We start from the raw sequence: 21,925 nt of genomic DNA, 5'->3' as shown, positions 1-21,925 counted from the left end.
AATCAAACACAAAATTCATCTAGGTAGTCAAGTAAAGACTCAATGCTCAGTGCACATATTCAACAAATTTGAAACCAAATTCAAGCAAGAAGCAACCCAACAATTATCAAGCAAACACTTGCAACTTATTTAATTAACAAACAACTAAACAAAACTAATATAATTACCAGAATGAAAATGAAATGCAATGAAAACTGTGTAAAATAAGTTGAAAACAAGGTAAAAGAGAGAGAAGAAAGGGGTGGAGGGGGTGGAAGTACGTTAGGGCTTAATTCAAAGTGCCATAAAAATTTTGCCCAAAACAGCACTTGTACATACGTACAAGCATGTGTGCATACGCACACGAGGTGAAACATGGGAAGTGAGCGGACGCACAGGATGTGCGAACGCTCTGAACAGAGGGGGAATCAAGATGTGTGTGTACGCACAGAAGGGTACGCACACACAAAACATTTCTTTTTTTAGAGAAAAGGATAATGTGTGCGTGCGCACACAGGTCCGTGCGCACACACAGAAGCAAAAAGTGGCAGGGGTTCATACGCACAGGGCGTGCCAGCACTCCCAATAGAATGGGTGTAAGGGAGTGTGCGTATGTACAAGGTGGTGCATACGCATACAGTGCACAAAAAGAAGGTTGTGTGCGTACGCACACATGTCCGTGCTTACACACAAAGCACAAAACACAGGGGAATGCACGCACACAAGGCGTGCGAGCGCTCCTAATAGAGGGCATACAGGCTGGTGTGCATACACACAGGCGGGTACGTACGCACAGGATGCATAATTTTGTTGTTGTGTGCGTGCGCACAAGGGTGTGCGCACGCACATGCCCTATTTTTTCCAAAACTTTTTCTTCAAAATCTAAGGCTTTAAGCCTTAACTCAACAAAAGCTCAACCCCAAAACATTCAAAAACCCATAAATTCATGATCCATACAGAAATTAACCTAACAGATCTCAAAATTAAACTAATTCTAAACTAACTAAGACAAGAAAAATGCAATAAAGTCAAATTATAAACAAAAAGAGAAGGTAAGACCAATGTTACCATGGTGGGGGTGTCTCTCACCTAACACTTTAGTTTATTGTCCTTAAGTTGGACTTATAGAGAGCTCTAATCAAGGGGATTTGTGCTTATATTCATCTTGGAGTTTCCAACAATGCTTGAACCTCCAAAATTCTCAATTGATTGCACCAAGCTTTGATGGAGTTTCCAACAAGCTATGAGCTCCCAAAATTAACCTTCTGTACAAAATCAAGAAAACAAAAAAAAAGCAAGATATTCACATATTAACATATTTGCAATAGTCAACAATATAACACCATTGCAACTCTCCGGCAACGGCGCCAAAAATTTGATGATGAGAATTTAGTGTTGATTTAGAATTTCTTAATAAAATTCCTTCGTTGCAAGTATAGTCCAAACCAAAAACTAATTCCCAAATCAAATTTTAAATTCAAAAGTTGTCACAATCAATACAAAATAATCGGGAGTTTTTAAGTCCCGGGTCGTCTTCCTTAGGAGTTGCAATGAAATGCTCAATTATTGGCTATGGGGGATTTGGGGTTTTGATTATAAGAGGCAAGAAATTAAAATGGCAAGTAATTAAATGGAAAGCAAGTAAAAGCAATGAAAATGGAAATTAAATGGTAAAAAGAGCTCTTGGCAAGAATTGGAAATTAAGGATTCCTATCCTAGTTATGGACCACAAACAGGGTAATTGTGTAGAATTAATCCCAACCAGTCAAGTCAAAAGGGCATAATTGATCTCAATCCACAAGTCCTAGCCAACTCTATTAATGGAAGGCTCAGAGTTAGTAGAAACCAAATCAACTAACTATCCTCACACAATGTAGAATGGATATCCATCTCTCGAGTTTACCCAATCACCCAAATTCCCAACCAAGAGTGTGAAAAATTAGGCAAAAATCCAACCAAGTATTTTATCAAACACTTGGAAGGCATAAAAAGAATGCATGATAAAATAACAAGAAATAATAAATTCTACAACTACCAAGCAAGAAAAGTAAGAATAACAACTTAATTAAGCAATAAGGGAACATGAAACATAAAGTGCATTAAATGGAAATCAAAATAACAAGAGTGCTCATAAACATAAAAAATAACCAAAATGAGAAATTAACAAGATAAACTAAGGAAATTAAGACAATAGAACAAAGAAAGGTAGAAGAAACTAGGTGAAAACAAGAATTAGAAAGAGAAATTACAAAGAAATTAAGCTAAAACCCCTAATTTCTAGAGAGAAGGGGGAGCTTCTCTCTCTAGAAAATGACCTACAAGATACTAAACTATACCTAATTGCTCCCTCCTTTCACATGGAATGATGGCCCTAAGATATAGCACTTAATTAGCTTCAGAAAGTCCTAAAACTAGGCTCTGGAGGCCCAGAAATCACCCCCAGCGTTTTCTTTAAGTGAGTCACGCGCGCTGAGTTATGCGTACGCATAGATGTGTGCGTACGCACACCTCTGAATTTCCTCTTGTGCGTACGTACATATGTTGTTGTGATTCTTGTGCGTACGCATAGTAGGTTGTGCGTACGCACACTCCAGTGTGTGCTTATCCTTTGTTTTCTTCATGTTCCATCCCTCTTGCATGCTCTTCTTCCATCTTTACCAAGCCATTCCTACCTATTGCATCTGAAATCACTCACAAATAACATCAAGGTATCGAATGGAATGTAAATGGAATAAAATTGACTAATATTAAGCACAAAAAAGTATGTTTTCATAATCAATCATAATTTAGGAGGAAAACTCAAAAGCATGCTATTTAGGTGAATAAATGTAGGTTTATATGATGAAATCCACTCAAATCAAATCAAAATATATCGTCAAATATGGATTCATCAGCTATGTTGAGGGAAAGGGTCATATGCATACGGTGATTGTGGTTGACAACCACAATGAGGGTCGCCACCTCCATTAGGTTGATATGCATTAGGAGTTGGATTATACCTATCAGAAATCGGGGGAGGTTTTTACCATGAAGGTTGTCTATAAGCTTGAGGCTCCTCCCATTTTTTATTCTCAAATCCTTAATGCACATCCTCATTGAAACTTCCATTTTCCACAACATAGTTTGGACCAAACTCATAGCCAAAAATGGTGAGAATTCATAGTGAAAGGGAAAACAAAAACAAAAACTAATAAGAAACAAGAAAAACAAGATGCTACAGCTAACAAAAACTAGCAAAAAAACCAAAATCAAGCTATTCACAATATTAACATATATACAATAACCAATAACAAGCACACATTGCAATTCCCCGGCAACGGCGCCAAAAACTTGAAAGAGCGTTACCGTCGGCTAAGAATTTCTTCTTGGTAAAAGAGAAATAACCTCATTGCAAGTATAGTTCCAAACCGACAAATAACACTCAATCAAAGTTTAATTTGTTTGTCACGAGTGCAAACCAATAAAAATACCAAGAGTATTAGATCTCGGGTCGTCTTTCAAAGAAATTGCAGTGAGGTATGCGCATTATTGGTTATGAGGTCCAAGGGGTGGTTCGCATATAAGAAGACAAGAAATTAAATGACAATAAAATAAAGAAAATAATTAAGGAAAGCAATTACTAAAGAGAGACATTTATGGCAAGAATTGAGAATATAGGCTTTCTATCCTAATCATTAATTATCATACAATGATTAACAAGAGCTAATCCTATTTCGTCATCTCTAACATCGGAAGAAGGTACAATGTTATCTTCACATTGAGAGAAAGTCAAATAAGACTAGTTAATCTCAATCCATAAGTCCTATTCAACTCACTAATTGAATTGGCAAGAGATTAGAGTCAATGGAAACAATATTAACTAACAACTCTAGATCACCAACATAAGTTGGGTATTAATAACTCAAAATTGCCTAATTTCTCTTTCCAAGCCAAGAATGCTCAAAGAGCTACTCTAACAGCCAACCAAGCATTTTGTAAAACACTTGGAAGGCATAAAAAAAAAGCATCATAAAAGTGCAAGAATAATAAATCTACAATGACCCAAAGCAAGAAATTAACAATAACAACTAAGGAAAGCACATTAAACATGAAATACCTCAAAATTGCATTAAAGAGAATGAAAATTAACAAGAGTACATAAAGATAAAAATAACCAAAATGAGAAATTAAGAAGAAGAACTGAGAAGATTAAGACAATAGAACAAGGAACTATAAAGAAAACAAGATGAAAAAAAGAATTAAACCCTAGATCTAAGAGGAATTAACCTAATTCTACCCAAATTATAGAGAGAAGAGGGAGCTTCTCTCTCTAGAAAACTACCTAAAGCATGATCCTAAGCTAACTAATTGCTCCCCCTTTGACCCATCTTGAGTTATGTATCAAATAGCTTCAGAAATGAGTTGGATTTGGGCCTGGAAAGCTTAGAAATTTCCCCCAGCGAATTCACTTTAATGAGGTCACGTGGTCAGCGTCATGCGTGCGCGTCGCTGGCAAATTTCCTCCTCACGTGTACGTATGGGTGATGCGTGCGTGTGGCCATGAATGTCATCTTCACGCGTACGCGTAAGTGACGCGTGCGCATGGCCTTCAATTCAGTAAATCCTCATTTCTTCATGAATTTTCCACTTTGCATGCTTTTCTCTTCACCTCTTCCATCCAATCCTTGCCTTATAAGCTTGAAATCACTCAACAAACATATCAAGACATCGAATGGGATTGAAGTGAATTAAAATTGGCAAATTAAAGGCCTAAAAAGCATGTTTTTAACTCTTAAGCACAAATTAGGGAGAATTACAAAACCATACTATTTCATTGAATAAATGTGAGATAAGTTAATAAAAGCCACCACATTCAACACAAGATAAACCATAAAATTGGGATTTATCAGCATGTCTCTCCGAATTTTCCATCACTACAATGTGCCATTCTAGATCCACCATATGTCGTTGTTGCATAATTTTGAATTTGTCGTCACCGCTTCCTCTCTCGTTCTACTGTTTCATTTTACCCCTCTTCATTTTTCACTTTTGTCCTCTTCTTCACTATGTATGTTTTTATGGCTTTATTTTTTTCCATTGAAGAAGATCAGAGGATCGAAAGTGAAGTAGTTTATTTTGGTCTAATTTAACAAATCGATTTTCGATTCTTACCTAAACTGTTTTTGTCAACGGATCGTACTTCTCATTGATCATGATTCAATCCGCTTAACCGACTAGTTTGAATCAATTTCTAAAATTATAGTTTTAAATGCACTCCATCTCGATCTCTTTGAGTTATTCAATGTATCCATTGTTCATTTTTCTTTGGCAACTCCAAAAGTTTCAAAACTTGGAAAGTTGTGTTTCACCTAGTACTAAATTTAAGTAGTGTAAATGAAAAACATTTGTCTTTAAATATAAAAAAGATATGTTATTAAAAAGTTGTTAGTAGTTGGGATAGTAATGGCCATTAGTTAGTAGATAGAATATTTATGAAGCTAGTTGGTAATATCTCTATAAATAGAGTGAATCTTGTATAATGTAACAATAATTTCAACACAACAACTTCATATATAATATTATCTTTGTATTCTGCTCTTCTCCTAGAAATTTAACATGGTATCAGAGTCATGGTATCCTCCTTGAAGAGGATAGGATATCATTTTTCGGTAAAACCACTGTGTTTTCTTTCACAAAGTTCTTTCTCATCTGTGTTGTTGTTGTTCTTTTTTTTATGTACCTATTTTTTATGTTTTCTTACTCTAACAATAAGTCCATCCTCCCTGTTTCATCTTTCCGAGTTCAACGGGTCAAAAACCACTGGCATCTGTCGCCAAACGCGCCTTTACATTGCTGCTTGCTCTCTCCCCCTTAAGTGCAACTTCTCCTTCTCTTTCTTCTTCCTCTGCTCACCGCCGGAAGCCCCAGCTCTGCCGCTACTATCCTATTTTCCCTTTTCTTCCTCTGTGTCACCACACTGCACGCGTCTTCTTCCTCTGCGCCACCGCACCGCACGTCTCCTCTGCGTCATCGCACGCCACTCACGTCTTTCCCTAACCAGAATTGCGGCCCACACCACACCTCTCTCTTCCTTTGTCTTTCTCTACGTCTTGCGCCACACCCCTCTTCCTCTATGTTACCGTGCCACATACCTCTTTCTCAACCATTTCATTGAAACTTATCTAAGTTGGGGATTATTGATGTCTTCCATCTATCAGGGGCATATTAAAAAATTGTTAGTAGTTGGGATAGTAATGACCAGTAGTTAGTAGATAGAATATTTATGAAGTTAATTGGTAATATCTCTATAAAAAATAACTTCAACACAACAACTTCACATATAATATTATCCTCTTTTCCCAAAAATTTAACATAAATGATATTTGCTGCATCTTTTATATACCTAGTCTACATTTCTTTTATAAATAGTATATATTTATTTTTATTTGTGGTGTCTGAAAATAAATAGCAACAAGAGAATAAGCCTAATAAAAGGCAAAGCTAAGTTCACTCCTTATAACTTCTTCAAGATTGTGCCAAAGGAAAAGCCATTTGACGTATTTTCTACCATCTAAAACTACATATTTTGCCATCAAATTTGCAACATTGTTTGTTGTCCTTTGTATGAAAACAATGTCTACACTCCAATTAAGTTGCATTTTTTATTCTTTTATTATATTCACTTGTATATCTAAAAATACAAAAGTGTGCATAAAAATGTATAGAAGAGTGATGTAAATAAAAAATTTTATTTAAAAAAAATTAAAAAAAAGGTATACATTTGAAGTATACAAAAATTGGTGCAAATTTCATTTTTATTGCAAATTCATATTTTAACATTTAATACATAATAATGGTTACTTATTGTTATGTTTATACATCTTATTTTTAAAAATTAAATTATCAAAAAAATTAAACTAAAAACAGCATATACTTCATGTTAATTAGATTAAGATAAAATTCAGCAATTAATTTCTTAAGAGAAAAAAACAGAAAAGAGTAAAATCCTTAAAATAAAGAGCTTAATAAACAAGCCTCAATATGTGATACTCGATCTACGTTTCTCGATCGCTCCTTTTATCTTCTTTGGCGCATTTTCTTCTCCTTCACAATTTTTTTCTTTTCTTTTTCCTTGTTATCATTCACTCTTCCCTCTATTGAATAAAAGAGAAAAACAAAGCAGTCAAGCGGAGAAAAGTAACCTATAATAATCACCTCCCCTAAACATTTTCTTCATGTAATTATGTTGGACACAAAAATGGCATAAGAGTCTTTGTGGTTATTAGAATCCATTCAAATGGATGCGAGGGTAGGAACCAGCAAGGATAGTCTTCTCCCGCAGAGAAACTACACTGATTTTAGTGGCAACAATAATGATGATGAAGAAATACGCTGTACTCGAATGCAAAGGATAAAAAATGGGTTCCGTGAATTTTGGTTGCACCTTCACCCGATGGATCGTTCTGGCTTTAGAAAACTGATGTTTGCAATCAAATCAGGGCTCTCCTTGGCCCTCGTTTCGCTCTTTATATATGTTGAACAGGAACAACTCAACAAGTATTCAATCTGGGCCATCCTCACTGTTATTGTGGTCTTTGAATTTAGCGTAGGTATTATTTTGAATTTTTCTTTCTTTTTCTTTTCCTCTACCTTTAGCGATATTCTTCTAATAATCCTTCAAGTCTTATATTAGTTTATATTTCTTTTTTCTTTTTCTTTTTATTTTCCTTCACCCAAGTTTGAAAGCATATTCATTAACATGCAAACACCTTCCTTAATTGATTTTGTCACATAGTTAGAGAATCATTGACAGCGAATTTTTATTATGGAGAAAGCACTAGTGAAATTTAATACGTGGTTCATATTTATTAAATTGTTACAAAAAATAAAATACTTTATATATTTAGTTATAAGAATTCAATAATAATTCCATTTATTTTTTAATAGTATACCAATAGACACAATATGTCTGTTGATCGATTTTTTATATATTAAATACGTGCTAAAAAATAATAAATATAGAATTAGTTAAGATGACAAATTGTTTATAACTTAGTTAAAAGGTCTTGAATTTAAATCATGAAAAATAACAAAATAAATATTTTTTTTATGAATTATATATAATGAAAGATATTTTAAGAAATAAATTTGGACACCAAACTATTATGATATTCCTTTTATATAATAGACATAGATAGAAAATAAATAATGATAAGGATGATTACTTGGTAGGAATTACTTGGTGACAGGGATCATTCATCTAGAATTGGAAAGGAAAATTCGATGCAATGGAGAGTCAACGTTGAAACCTCATCTGATCGAGGGTGAAAACTAGAAGGAGACTACTTTGACCACGATGCGGGAAAAGCAAGGTGGCAAAATTCCCTTGTATGTCACTTTCATTGAGAAGAGATGTTTAGACCTTGGGGCTTTACAAGGGAGTGATAGTAGTCAAAATTCTAGGAAAGTTATGTTGTAGTAGTACAAAATCTAAGAGATTTATGTGTGGTGCTTGAAAGGAGGTTATAATGTTCTTGAGGTATGAGAACAATGAGAAGATATTCTTAGTGGGACCGTTGATGATAGACAACAACTACATGGAAATGAAGCCTTAGATATCAAAGTTTCACTCGTGTGAGAAAAGCTTCAGAGCCACTTTGGTTTGCATTGAGATTGCATGTCTAAGTATTTGGTACTGCAAGAGAAGGCCATGATGAGAACAGAGACGACAATGGTAATTCCAATCAAGGTAGACTTGGCCACGAGAAGAAGAAAATATATAAGAACATGTGTTCATATTAATCTTGATGTTCTGATTACTCGTAATATCGTGATAGATGGGTATCAATATGACGTAGAATATGAGGGTCTCCTTTTACTTTATGATAAGTGTATATACTTTGTCCATAATACAAATGATTGTTGGATCAAGAGAAACAAAAAAATGCAATGATGGTTGAGGAGCCATCAGTAGTGCAGGAGAAGTTTGGATTTGGAAAGAATTAGGTGAAAGATTCTGTTGGGATGGATAGAGGTACGAATCTCGTTCATGATAAAGTCCTAATCCATATAGATACAACAAGGTGGGCTAATGTGAAAAACAAGATGGCAAATCTGTAAAAGCACCATCATATTAGATTTCAAATTTTCGGATTGAATGTTCAACCAAGGCCCACTCTGTTGAACATCAAGATTAAGCACCAACATGTGTTCATATTAATGTTGATGTTCTGGCATAGTTTTCAATTCTACGTCATCCACGTGGAAGATAAGCAAGGTCATAAGTAGGTAGTCGTCAATTACAATATGTAGACGTCATGCTCCTAGGCAATGTATAACGAGCTTAGTGTTAGGACCCAAAAGTGGGGTTGTATGACGGTAAATACAAGCCCAGTTCTTTAATGACAAGAACTATCTTGGAATTTCTTATAAAATTTTGCCTTTGAATATATATACATTATTGTGGATGCTGATCAAGGACAATAATAAAATAATATTCTCTAATAAGGTCAAAGGTGAAAAATTACAGGATAGCAAAGAAATTCTTTGAAACTATGGATAATTAGGGATTTTAGATTTAGGATCGGAGTAGTGGGTTTGTCACATGCAAAGTAATCAATTCATATCTAAGCAGCTTGATAGGATCTTGGCTAATAAATCCTGGTGCTTAAGATTTTCGAAAAGTTTTGTAAAAAATTTTCACATAACCTTTTTCAATTATTATCCTATTCTACTTAGGTGTTCAACATTTTGAGTGAAAACTTAGTTAGAAAGTATTTTTTGGGCTACTTGAGTAATTCTTTCAAATTTTTTAGGGTAGAAAAGAAGGCATGAGAGCAAGGGAATACTAGCTAATACTATTTCCTACTTAATTGGAGTTTGGAAAGATGCATGCATCTTTAATAAAGAGGTATTCAATAGCATCTTTAGAAAGAAAAAGGAGTTTGTAAGGATAATCAGAAATGTTCAAGAATATATGAAAAAAGTAATGCTTTCTTTCTATATAGAATTAAGTAGGAACTTCAAAGTGATACTAGTCTTCTCTTACAAAAAAAGATTTTCTGGTTCCAAAAGTCTAAACAAAATTGGAGATACATTACAAAGCAACAAAATATAGCTATAAATGTAAAGAGATTCTTCCAAAAGCTCTTTTGTGGTGTGGAGGGTGGTAATTTGGATGTTATGAAGGAGCAACACTTGCCCCAACTTCCAAAATAGACATGTAGGGCTCTTATCATAGTAGTATCCAAGGAGGATGTTTGAAGGGTGGTTATAGATATTGACTCTTTGAAATCTCTGAGGCCAGATGATTTTTATACATTCTTCAAGGAATCTTTCCTCCTTCTAATCAAACTTATTTAAGGAGTGGCTACATTATGTTGCCATCATGTAAGAACATCTTATCCTCTTCTTTGTATGTGTGTGGTGCATTTCATTTGATAGAGTCTTCAAAAAAGAAATTATTTTTACACAAGATGCGGCTTCTTCAAACAACGTGTATGATTGCAATGGAATTTTCCTGGCATCTTGAACTATTTGAAAGCATCTAAAGTATATTACTATAGTGGAGTTGCTAATCTCAATAAGATTGGTGATCCAAACATGTCAGCGTCAGTCCTACAAGATGATTGAGGCTCACAGAGAGACTGTGCTCGCTCTTTGTTTTCGTTTTTGTTAGCTTTTTCTTTTGTTCTTAGATTTTCACACCAAATATAAATATTATATAATATTAAAATTAGTATATTTTTTATCTATGTTACTTGATAGAAATGATCATATATGTACACTTTAGGAATCTATTTTATTTTTTCATTTTTTGCTCATATAGTTGATGAAGAATTTTCACCTTTTATGTAACTGATTTATTTATTTCATGTTTTGGTAATTCGAGCTTAGGTGCAACCTTTAGTAAAGGGTTAAATCGCACTTTGGGAACAACTTTAGCAGGAGGACTTGCTTTGGTTATTGGAGAGTTATCCATGTTAGCTGGAAAGTTTCGAGAGATTGCTATTGTATTTAGTATATTTATTGCAGGTTGAAATCTTCTTTTCCATTTGATCTTTCATTTTATTGGCAATATTTCATTCACTATTTTCACAAGTGTTTCAATGAGATGTATGTACATATTGATTGCTAACAATAATTGTACTTTTTCAAGTGAAGTTATATTATTAGCTCATTAAATTATTAATTATCCATAACTTTGTGTACCGGATAAGTAAAAGACATCTTGTAAAACAATCTAAATATTTATTTTAAGAAAGAAAATTGAGGATTAGTGATTTTGTTTTTCTTGTGTGCAGGGTTTTTAGCAAGTTATGTGAAGCAACACCCAAACATGAAGCCATATGAATATGGATTTCGTGTGTTCATGTTGACATTTTGTATTGTATTAGTGGCAGATAGTAAAGATTTTTTAACGACATTTTATTATAGACTTATTCTTATAGCTGTTGGAGCTGGCACAGCTTTATTAGTAAATATCTTTATATATCCAATTTGGTCAGGAGAGGATTTACATGACTTAGTGGTAAAAAATTTTAACGGAGTTGCAGCATCTTTAGAAGGTGTAGTCAAATTTTCTTTTCACGCTTCTTCTCCAAATTTATCCTTATTTATATTTCTTACTATTCGATTTGGCCTTGTTATTTCCAGTCTTAGCTAGTTATTTCGTTGTAACTTTGTCTAGGTTGTGTTAATGGTTACCTTCAATGTGTTGAATATCAAAGGGTCCCTTCAAAAATTCTTATTTATCAAGCATCGGATGATCCACTTTACAGAGGTTATAGAGCAGCAGTACAATCATCAAATCAGGAGGAAACATTGGTATTGTATATTGTATTAGATATAACTATTTTGATGCCCATAGCTCTCTACCTGACAATTTAACCTTTTAGAAAAGAACATTTTATAATATGAATTTGAAAGTTATATAAGTAATAAAATTTTAGAACTTCTATAAGTGAAATCTTTAACTCTTGCTACCTTCTTTCTCCGTAATTAAAATGCTAGAACTTTACTTTTCATTCATGCAGTTAGATTTTGCATTATGGGAACCACCTCATGGTCCATATTACAAGTTTAACTATCCTTGGAGAAGTTATGTTAATGTGAGTGGAGCCCTGAGGCATTGTGCTTTCATGGTCATGGCAATGCATGGATGTATCCTTTCGGAGATACAGGTGAATTAAGAAAAATAAAATATTATATTCAAATACTATTGTTTTATGCTACCTTGTTCATGCTTCTGTTTAATTATTCCTTGACTTTGGACTCATTATTTCATGATATTATATTTGCTTATGGAACATTTGGTATGGTAAAGGATGACATTACATATCATAAGGTCGGCATTATGTAACTATGTTGATGATTTATAGCTCATAACTTGTTTTTGTAATATAGGCCCCTGCTGAAAAGAGGATGGTGTTCAGTAATGAACTTCAAAAGGTTGGTAATGAAGGAGCCAAAGTATTGCGTCAACTTGGAAGTAAAGTTCAAAAGATGGAAAAGCTATGCAACGCAGACATACTCTTTGATGTACATGAAGCTGCTATCCAACTACAAACGAAGATTGACCAACAATCATTTCTTTTAGTCAACTATGATAGTTGGAAAATGACAAGAAAGAATAATAAGGAAAATGAAACTCTTGAAAATTCGATAGATATGAAAGTCTATGAAAATAAGGAATATTTGATTAATTTGATTAATAATGAAAATGGAGATGATAATTCAAATAGTAACATTGAACCCTCATTAGTGCGAGACTCATCAAGCATTTCACAAAGTACAACATCACTAAATAGATACTGGTCTCGGCCACATCTAACACTTCAAGGAGAAATTAGTGAGCCTGAACTCAAAGTACATGAAAGTGCCAGTTCCTTGTCATTAGCAACATTTGCTTCACTTTTAATAGAATTTGTTGCAAGGCTTCAAAATCTTGTAGATGAATTCCAAGATCTTAGTGAGAAGGCAGAGTTCAAAAACCAAACTTTATAGATAATGTGTGTGGTTATATAAAGTTGTAGATATATCTCATTGTGTTTGTATCATGGGATAAAACTATTGTGGTGAATTCTTCTAAACCCATGGCAATTTTGTGGGTAAGTTACCCTTGCACATGTGTCTTCATCTCAGTCGTTGATCAAAAAAATTTTCAACCTTTCATTAATTGATGCATTAAATGTTTTCACACTACATTGTATTTTATATTATTTACATTATACCCCGTAACGTATTTATACTTGATGCAATACGCAAATAGTTGATTTTACAAATCTCTCCCCAAATACCATACAAATCAAAACCTTCCCCAAATACCATTTCAATGTGTACAGCTTCTTCTTCTACCTCTCAAAAGACACTTCAAAAGAACTGCTTCATTCTTCAACCTCACTGCTTCCTTTACCCTTCTACGATCTCACTTCTTCTTCTTCTCTACCCTTCTTGTGGGTGATGGGTTTGATTTTTCCGGCGACCCACTCCTAAAACCTTCCCCAGATACTCCTGTAGTATCCACCGCTCCTTCATCTACCTCAGTGCTTCTTCTACCCTCCCCTTAACTTAAGCGTTTGATTTTTCCGACGACCCACTCGCAAAACCTTCCCTAAATACCGCTGTAACATCCATAACCTCTTTTTCTACCTCGTTCCTCTTATTTCAAGGTCAGTCATCGTCAGGGACAGATTTTTCCTAACCCCGTGGAAGACCCTGCCTTCTGCGTCTTCGTCCAGGGTTACGCGGGTGTCATTTTCTGTGATTTACCTTCGAAGAACGTAAGTCATCCCCTTGTTAGCAAGGTTCCGGCGACCCACGTGCAGAACGCTCTCGGAAAACCCTTGTAAGCCCTACTGCTTCTTCATCTAGGTCATTCGTTCGTTTTTTTGTTTTTTTAGCCAATTTGCGTGATTTGTTCTGTTAATCACTTTCTGTAATCACCGTTCATCGAAGAAGATTGATTCAATTTCGATTGCAATAGATGATGATAGTTTTCCATGGTGGTGTTAAATGTTAATCAGATCGATGGCCAGTGATGCATGCTCCTAAAACACGAGACGAGGCATAGGGAGAGCCGGCGGACAACGGGAACTGAGATCTGGAAATGCAACCTCAAGTTCGCTGCAACCTCAGGATGTAATAGATGGTGTGGCCCCAAAATGCTTCTGTGAAAAATATGCCATCAGTTACATGTCGAAGACAGACACCAACCCAAATAGGTTATTTTTTGGATGCCCATTATTAAAGGTAACCACGCAATTCTTTATGTATGAGAACTAAGATTATGCTAAAATTTGATTAAAATTTGAATTTTCTGGAATGGAGCTTTAGACTCTATATTTTGGTTATTCTCCACCTTGCTCAAGTTGTTGTGGATGTGATTTTGAATTGTTGGGAATTGCATGCCTATTGGTTATGAAAATGATTTGACTTTGTTATTGATTTGATGTTAAATTGGGTTGATTTTGTATATGATTTGATATTGGTGCTGGTTAATTTTGATGAATGACTGAGAATTGGGAAAAAGTTAATTTATTCAAAATAGATCTACCTAGATTAAAAATCATGATTGTGACAAGAATTGATTAGGTACCTGATCTGATATTAAAAATGGATGCTAAAATTTGAAAGGATTTTGTAGATGTAGAATCTAGGGATTAATTACAGTGACGTACATGGATTAGATTGAATTGGAGTATTTTGTAACCCCTTACATTAATTGTGTTCTATTCATTGTAGGTGACAGAAGCACATTGCAAGTTCTTTCTCTGGGTTGATGACCACATTGTTAGGGTCAGAGCGGGGGAGGCTACAAGGGGATCGGGTGACGGGAAGCAGAGTGATGTTGGAAAACATTTGGAAATGGATAACTTGATAGACCATGTAGAGGAAAGAATAGCAAAACTAGAGAAGCTGCTGAACAAGAAAAGTAGAGAAGCAGAGTTGAGAAAAAAGGCTAGAGAAGCAGCTGCAAGAGACATGGAGGCTTCATTAACAACGTCTATTGATTAGCTGCAAACCAGAACCCGAAGCACCTCGATTAGGTTCAGAAACTTAAGAATAATTTCCTTCTTTGCTGAAAATTGCTACTAGAATGTAGAGACACAAATGTTTGAAGCTTTAAAAGCAAAAATTGTCGAAGACGTCCATTTGACTTGTGCAACATGGTTGGAATTTGTTTATGTTTCTAGTTACGTATTTTTGTTTTACCCATAGATACGTATATGTTTTATGGTATCTATTTTTGTGACTTAGTTACCAAAGTTCCCTACTAATTTCAATAGCGTATGAAGGCTAATATGTTGTAGTAAGTCAGACTGAATACCAGAAAATAGCAACCTTTTTATTAGTGAAACGAATGCTTGAGATTGCAGTCATGTTATAACTCAATCTTCGGCAATTCTGTAAGAGTAGGAAGGAGAAGGGCATGACAATATACGCCGATGATTTGGTGACTTCCATGACAAATCATGCGGCCACCACAATAGATAATTGACAAGATCTGTTTTTCTTCTTATATACTAGTGTGCAGCATAAATTTTAAGTTGTGATAGAATGAAGAAGCTGAAAGTAAACTAGAATGTTATGTTAGGCTTTGGAAATTTGTTGAATTGCAACTTGTTGGTCAAGTTTAATTGCTTTCCTTTCAGAAAATTTCCTGCATAGGTTTCGAAATTCCTAATCCTTGAACCTAAATAAATCTTAACACTTGTAGTTTATTTGATCATGATGAATGGCCACTGCTTTGTTCTAATACACATAAATTGTTCAGCAAGCTATGATGCTTGAAATAAGCTAGCCTGTCTGTTAACATATTGGGTTTTAAAGGCTTCATCTCATTAGGTATTGAAGTTGTAGATCATCATCTTTATACCCTTGCACATGATGTATAATACTCCAATTGAAAGATCTGACTTTTTAAATTACCATAACTTCCCATTATTGCTGAATCCTTTGTTTGCTCAAATTGTTTGACTTTATTCACCCCTTCATGCACTTGATTGAATTCCTATTACTCTATAATCTAAAGTAAATGAACGAGTGCTAATGGGTTGATCATTTCAGCGACGTGGCCATGGAGGTAGAGTGCAAGCTGGAGTTTGTTCATGGAGTGCTAATGGCTTATTGCAGGTCTTACAAGGTTACCATGTACTGGGTTGCTCTTTTTTTCTTCTTATAAAGTAATATTCAACGAGTATATGGCTTATTGCAGGTTTTACCGTGCATTGGGCTAGGTTCTGTCATCGTCCAACAATGCAGTGGTGTATACAACTGTTCTCCTAAAACCCAGGGCCATCATGTGAGTTTCTCTTGTAACATTGCCCGTTTATATGTCCGTTTATATGTCGTCTTTTTTGGTCGAATCGTGTTACATAGAAAAACTTTGGTCGAATTATAGGTCGAATTGTCTCGATTCACGGTTATCCCGGATCAGTTCTGGTTAGGTATTAAGGTGTAACATAGTCTATGATCAAAGGTCATAGAAATTTTTTTCCCCAGGGTTGCTTACTTTAGTTAACTGAATATTTAGTCTTTCTGTCATACTTGGGATTGGGCTCGGTTAACTAACCTGGAAAGATGTTTATTTTTTGGTAGTTCAAGTATATCTAAAAGTAAAGTGGGCTATCTATCAACTTGGGCCAGCTACAAAAACAATTAGTGGATAATTCAAGTCAGGATTAATGCAGCAACTGGCTTGAAACCTGTTAAGCCCAACTCTCTCCGGAATTTTAAAAGGAAACCAAGTTTTTCCAGGTAACTATTTATTCCATTCATGTGTGTGTTAACCGTTAATTTGATCAATGTTATTTGGAATAGCATTTCTTGATTGAATATTCGCGTAAAATGTTAGTAGGTTAACTGTTATTTCTCACATAATCCCTATACTAGGATGGTTAGAAACAGAATAACACCATTATAAATCTCCTGTACATGAGGAAGACTACACGACACATCGAATTAGATAGACTGAGGTTGTTATGCAACCATTTCTCTTAATTTTGGCTCTTTCAAAAAAATGTAAAACATACAATTGTAAAGACAGACTGATAGAAAAAACACTAGGAATTAACCATTGTCATAACAGTTCTAGGGATTCCATTAACAAAAAAAAAACATAATTAACATCAACCGGAATACTAAACAAAGAGTTTCAACCAAGTTCCACAATACATGTAGTCGGAGTATATCTAAATGTCAATTATTTCTAGACAGGAAACATCCCTGCAAAATACTTGAGTGTAGACCTTACTGTGATCGGGTGTGGCGTTTCTGGGTATCGCCATGCTCTCCTCACCAATAGATTTCTAGTGCCATGTTCGATGTCATATTCTGTCAACACAAGCTCTCTGTACCTGTAATTGACGAGTAACTCTCTTTCCTTTGAATTGTTCACCAACAAAAGTAGGTTATCATCCACGAATAGTATTGGATTTTCTCTGATGCTTCGACTCGCAAACCTGCAATACTGCTCTAATATTCTGTTACCATCCGCGTCTTCATTCAAGTGCCAAATTGCTGCGACATACCCAAATTCGTTGTGTGTATGAGCGAGGAGTGCAACTTTTTCCTTGTGGGTTAGTAAATTGTGAACGGTATATATTGCACCTACAGGGATAGACACCTCGCTAAATGATTCATCTTCAACACTGTAACATAAAACAGACTTGGGTGTAGCATAGCTATCTCCTGTACCAGTTATCCAATACGCGTGACCATTATTAAAAACAGAGTTAGGGTCAATTTTTTCTACACCAGGGAGACAATCAACGCAGTGAAACCATGTAGAACGCCTTGAACAATATCTAGAGAAAAAAACGTAGGCATCAGCTATGTCCCTTTTGCACATATGTTTGACTGTGTATGCATCTGAGTTTGGAACATGACCGAAACCATATACTGGGAAAAACGATCTACCGTGGTCCCTGTGGGGGTTGGAAATTTCTCTAGAGCATTGTGTTGTCGGATTCCATACCAAAAGTCTTGTGTCGTCTTGTTCACGGGAGAACTTGAAACATATGTTCCCGTTTGACACTCCCACAATGCGGAACCACCCATGGATGCCAACTCCGAAAGGATGCTGAACATTCACTTCTTCTCCAGAAGCAGCATTCACTATATATAGTGAATCTGAACCCATTAACAGTAGTGAGTATCCAACATGAAACAAAACATGTTGATCTAACACTTTCTGCCTTCGCATGTGGTGTATGCATGTCTCTGGTTGGCGTAGCTGTCGGTGCCAGAATTTATTCAAGCACATACATCTCCCTACAGCTTTGGCACTACTACGCAAGAAGATTTCTTGTAGCAGTTCATCCGGAATAATCGGCAAGGGAAGTTGGAATTTAGCCATTTTACTAGACGCGCGTTTCGTAATCTTGGTTTTCGGTTGTGTTTACTTTGTAGTTTTTGAATTGTTGAAGTCTGTTGCTCTCTTTTAAGTAATGAACCTAAATTAGTCTAACTTATTAATTGTGTGAGATGCAGCATCCAACGAGAATTGATGAGGCAGAATATTGTATTTACCGGTGTTATCCTAACCTGTTTGAACTAGGTGTTTAGTACCATTAAATTTGACTCGTCTTCCCAAGTTTTTGCCTACCCTAGTAAATAAATTCAGTTGGAATTCCAACATACTCCAATAAAATTATCTTTGATTTTTTGTTTTCCAGTTTGAAATTAGAAGCAGCCACAAATTTTCCCTATTAAGTTTTAATTTGCTGATATACTCACTAATATGTTTACTTGATTTCCAATTTTGTTTGCCTTATCACAACATTACAACCCCTCATCCTAAAGAAAACCATGTTACTCCCAAATTAATTATTTCCGCAGATGCAGCATAAAGTCATTCCAATACTTAATTAGGATGCTACAAGCTACCACTGCCACACCTTCATCCATGCAGCCACAGGTAAACAACATTCAAGTTTTCCAAACGGTAAAAAAGTCGTTGTTACCAGATTTACTTACAAATAATGACCGGAATAAAAAAATACTTCTGATGGTAGACTTGTGTGAGACTTGATAAAAAATAAACCCATAGATGTATATACATTAACAAAATAACGAAGTCCAACACCATAATTAACATTCAGAAAATCAAAGTTATTAAACAGAATACTAATCGAAGATTTCCACAAAAGTAAACATGTACATATAGACATCGCTACCGAAACACTACTACAAAACATTATTTCACCAATAAACCTTAAACAAATTAATTTGTCGCCGTTTGTCCTACGATGATGGTACTATCTGGTCCACAGACGAGTCGGAAGAGTCAGATGACGAATTTCTTCCATACCTCCTATTAGGTCCTGCCCTTGCCCTCCTACTAGGTCCTGCTACTGCACCTCCCCCCTGTTGACGGTGGTTGAACCTGCAGTAATTTCGGATAATTTATTATACAACAACGAATATAATAAAGTATGTAGAGTTACTTTCCCAAGTAAACAAGTTATTGTTACCTTGACTCGTGAGAACGCGGTGGTGAACCGTCTTGCCTCCGATGCTGCCGGCGTAGTAACATTTCGGTCTCAAACGCAGCCACCTGTTCATCCTTGTTGAAGTGTACGTTGCATCTGTCCGCCAGCCAGTGTATGATTTGGTCTGGCAATACGTTGGAGGAATATATCTCATCAACGGCTCTGGGCATTTCTACCGAACGAGTATGGTCCCATGCAAGCATGTGGAAAATACCCCAACCTACGTAACTGAGTTCCAGCATAAGCCATGGAGTTGGTCGAAAGAGAGATCTTATACTCCCCATGTCGGCTGCGTTGATCCAGTAGTTATCACCGTCTCTAGTTGGGTGGATATGGAGACAGTTGTCTTGTCTGTCTATTGAGTACAGATCACTGGTTGTGAAGAACGAAAAGTGTCGTACAATGTACTGTGGAATCCTTACATCTTCCTATAGTCAGATAAACAAAATTAGATGTTAAACACATTTTGAAAAAAATTAGTTCAAAAAACGTAAAGAGAAGTGGCGTCTACGGCGCCGGAAGTAAGCTTACATCTGTTGGGAATAGGTTTATAACGAAAGTCTGGTCAGGGCATCTTCTCACGTTCCTTAAGGCACTGACGTAACTAGACGGTAGCCACCACGAACCAAATGTTGAAAAGTCAGTATTGTTAAGAATAAGAAACCATGGAAGGACAGAAGCGAAACTTGAGAAGTAATCGATGTTAAAAAGAACAAACCATGCAAGGACAGATGGTCATGTGTGTGGAAAAAATAGTTAACAAAAAGAAAAAAAATAGTTATCTGCTTACCTGAATTCTGGCTCCATCTTTGATTGCTACTATTAGTGACTAGTCTCTGAATTTGATAGGGGCGGTGAGTGAATTAGGAGAGGGTTTACAATGGTGTTGTCAAATGATTTTCTCTAGGAAGTCAAGTTTTACTTTTAAAGAGGGTAAAACCAGACGTCACACCGGTTGGAAATGAAGTTGAAGGGATATATCGAAGCCATCCATTAGGATTCAAACCTCATCACTAATCAAACCTTTTCGTAAATCTAAACTAAATAATAAATACACATAATAAACTCTATTTGAATTGTATTACTCATGCTTTGGTAAAGGTAAATACAGTTTAATAACCATTAATTGGTATACGTATCACTAGTTGAATAAACATAACGAAGGTTACACATAATAAAATTAAAAAAATATAATAAGTTTAATATCGTGTTCATATTTTGGTAAATTATTGAAATCTTGTTTACTAAATTGCTTGACAAAATATAGTAAATCATGCAAACCTTTCTTTATTAACATATCAGAATGTGCTGTTCCATTCATAAATTAACATAAAGTACTTCAAATAACATAATCATATTTTTTACGACCCAGTAGCTTTTTCCCAATCAGTAAACGCAACACAGAACGTCAATCAAAAATTAACAGAACGTACTTAAAATAACATAACCAGAATAACTTATTGCAAGCATTATAGTATTAAAAGTCTATGCAATGGACACAATTATTTCAATGCCTTAGGTATAAATAACTCAGAGCATACTTCCTAACCCCTTAACCAATCGCTCTTCCTTTTTAGATATTTCGTTGTAGTATTTCTTTGCTGCCTCAAGGACTTCCTGGGATTTCAAATTGAACGGATTCATGACCAGATCAATAGCCAGCCGTAATCTAGTGCTATCATTTACCTAGGAGAAAAAAACAAAAGAATTCAGACGCATAGGTTAGACTAAAATTTTGAGATAATATATGAAACCATGAAACCAATTTTATTTTATAACTACCTTAATATTGTAGTTACTCCTCCATTGGCACTCCCTCATCCAGGTTGTCACCCAAACTCCACAATCATTCCTTGGATATGTAAAAAAAGTTTATTGAAGTCTATAACCAACTTAATTTCTAAGGAAAAAATGTATTCATCACACGTTAGCAAATTCATTGATGCATCTCAGTAAGTCAGAACTCAACAATCAATAATAACTTGTAAAGTTTCTTACGAGTCATCGTTCTGCTCGCCAATTTCTGCAGGGTGTATTATAGGATACTCTGAAATTACTGGTCTGTGTGTTGTTTGGTTAGCATAGAATGTGGAGTCATCAAGCATCTCCTCAATAAACAGTGCCTGTAATTAAAGTAAAATTTAATTCAGGTGTCAACTCTGGTGTCTGTTCAATCAATTTAGAATCTATTTCCGCCTATTAGAAATTTTGCAACACTACCATTAGTTTCGCACAACGACGGCGCCTGGTTCTGCTTGAGACGCATGGTTTAGAATCCAATAATATTAGGTGTCTTTTTTCTATATCAATTACAAGCAGGTACCAGTGCATGTTATCCTCATTCATTGGAACAAAAATCTATCAAAAATATACACAAATAAGTTATACTGGAATAAGCGTTTTTTATTTACATTATCATCTATTACGAGAATTAAATTAGAAAGTTACCTTGCATAACGACTCAAACTCTCCCA

At 35.2% G+C, this 21,925-nt stretch overlaps 2 protein-coding genes across 2 annotated transcripts; one reads left to right on the top strand and one right to left on the bottom strand.

Annotated features, from left to right (window-relative positions):
• Positions 1–11,268: 11,268 nt before the first annotated feature.
• Positions 11,269–13,039, top strand: LOC112748812 (aluminum-activated malate transporter 6-like). Its single transcript, XM_025797054.3, has 4 exons — positions 11,269–11,525; positions 11,648–11,784; positions 11,994–12,140; positions 12,364–13,039. Exons 1-4 carry the CDS (start codon positions 11,297–11,299, stop codon positions 12,961–12,963), a joined length of 1,113 nt encoding a protein of 370 aa, XP_025652839.2. The 5' UTR covers positions 11,269–11,296; the 3' UTR covers positions 12,964–13,039.
• Positions 13,040–17,167: 4,128 nt separating this feature from the next.
• On the bottom strand, positions 17,168–18,316 carry LOC112748811 (F-box/kelch-repeat protein At3g06240-like). The gene has a single exon (XM_025797052.1). The coding sequence runs from the start codon at positions 18,314–18,316 to the stop codon at positions 17,168–17,170; it is 1,149 nt and encodes a 382-aa protein (XP_025652837.1).
• Between the last annotated feature and the right edge of the window lie 3,609 nt (positions 18,317–21,925).

This window comes from Arachis hypogaea, chromosome 15, assembly GCF_003086295.3.
Source record: "Arachis hypogaea cultivar Tifrunner chromosome 15, arahy.Tifrunner.gnm2.J5K5, whole genome shotgun sequence".
Classification (NCBI taxonomy): domain Eukaryota; kingdom Viridiplantae; phylum Streptophyta; class Magnoliopsida; order Fabales; family Fabaceae; genus Arachis; species Arachis hypogaea.
The sequence above is the reverse complement of the archived record's forward strand: the minus strand, read 5'-3'. Positions and strand labels throughout refer to the sequence as shown.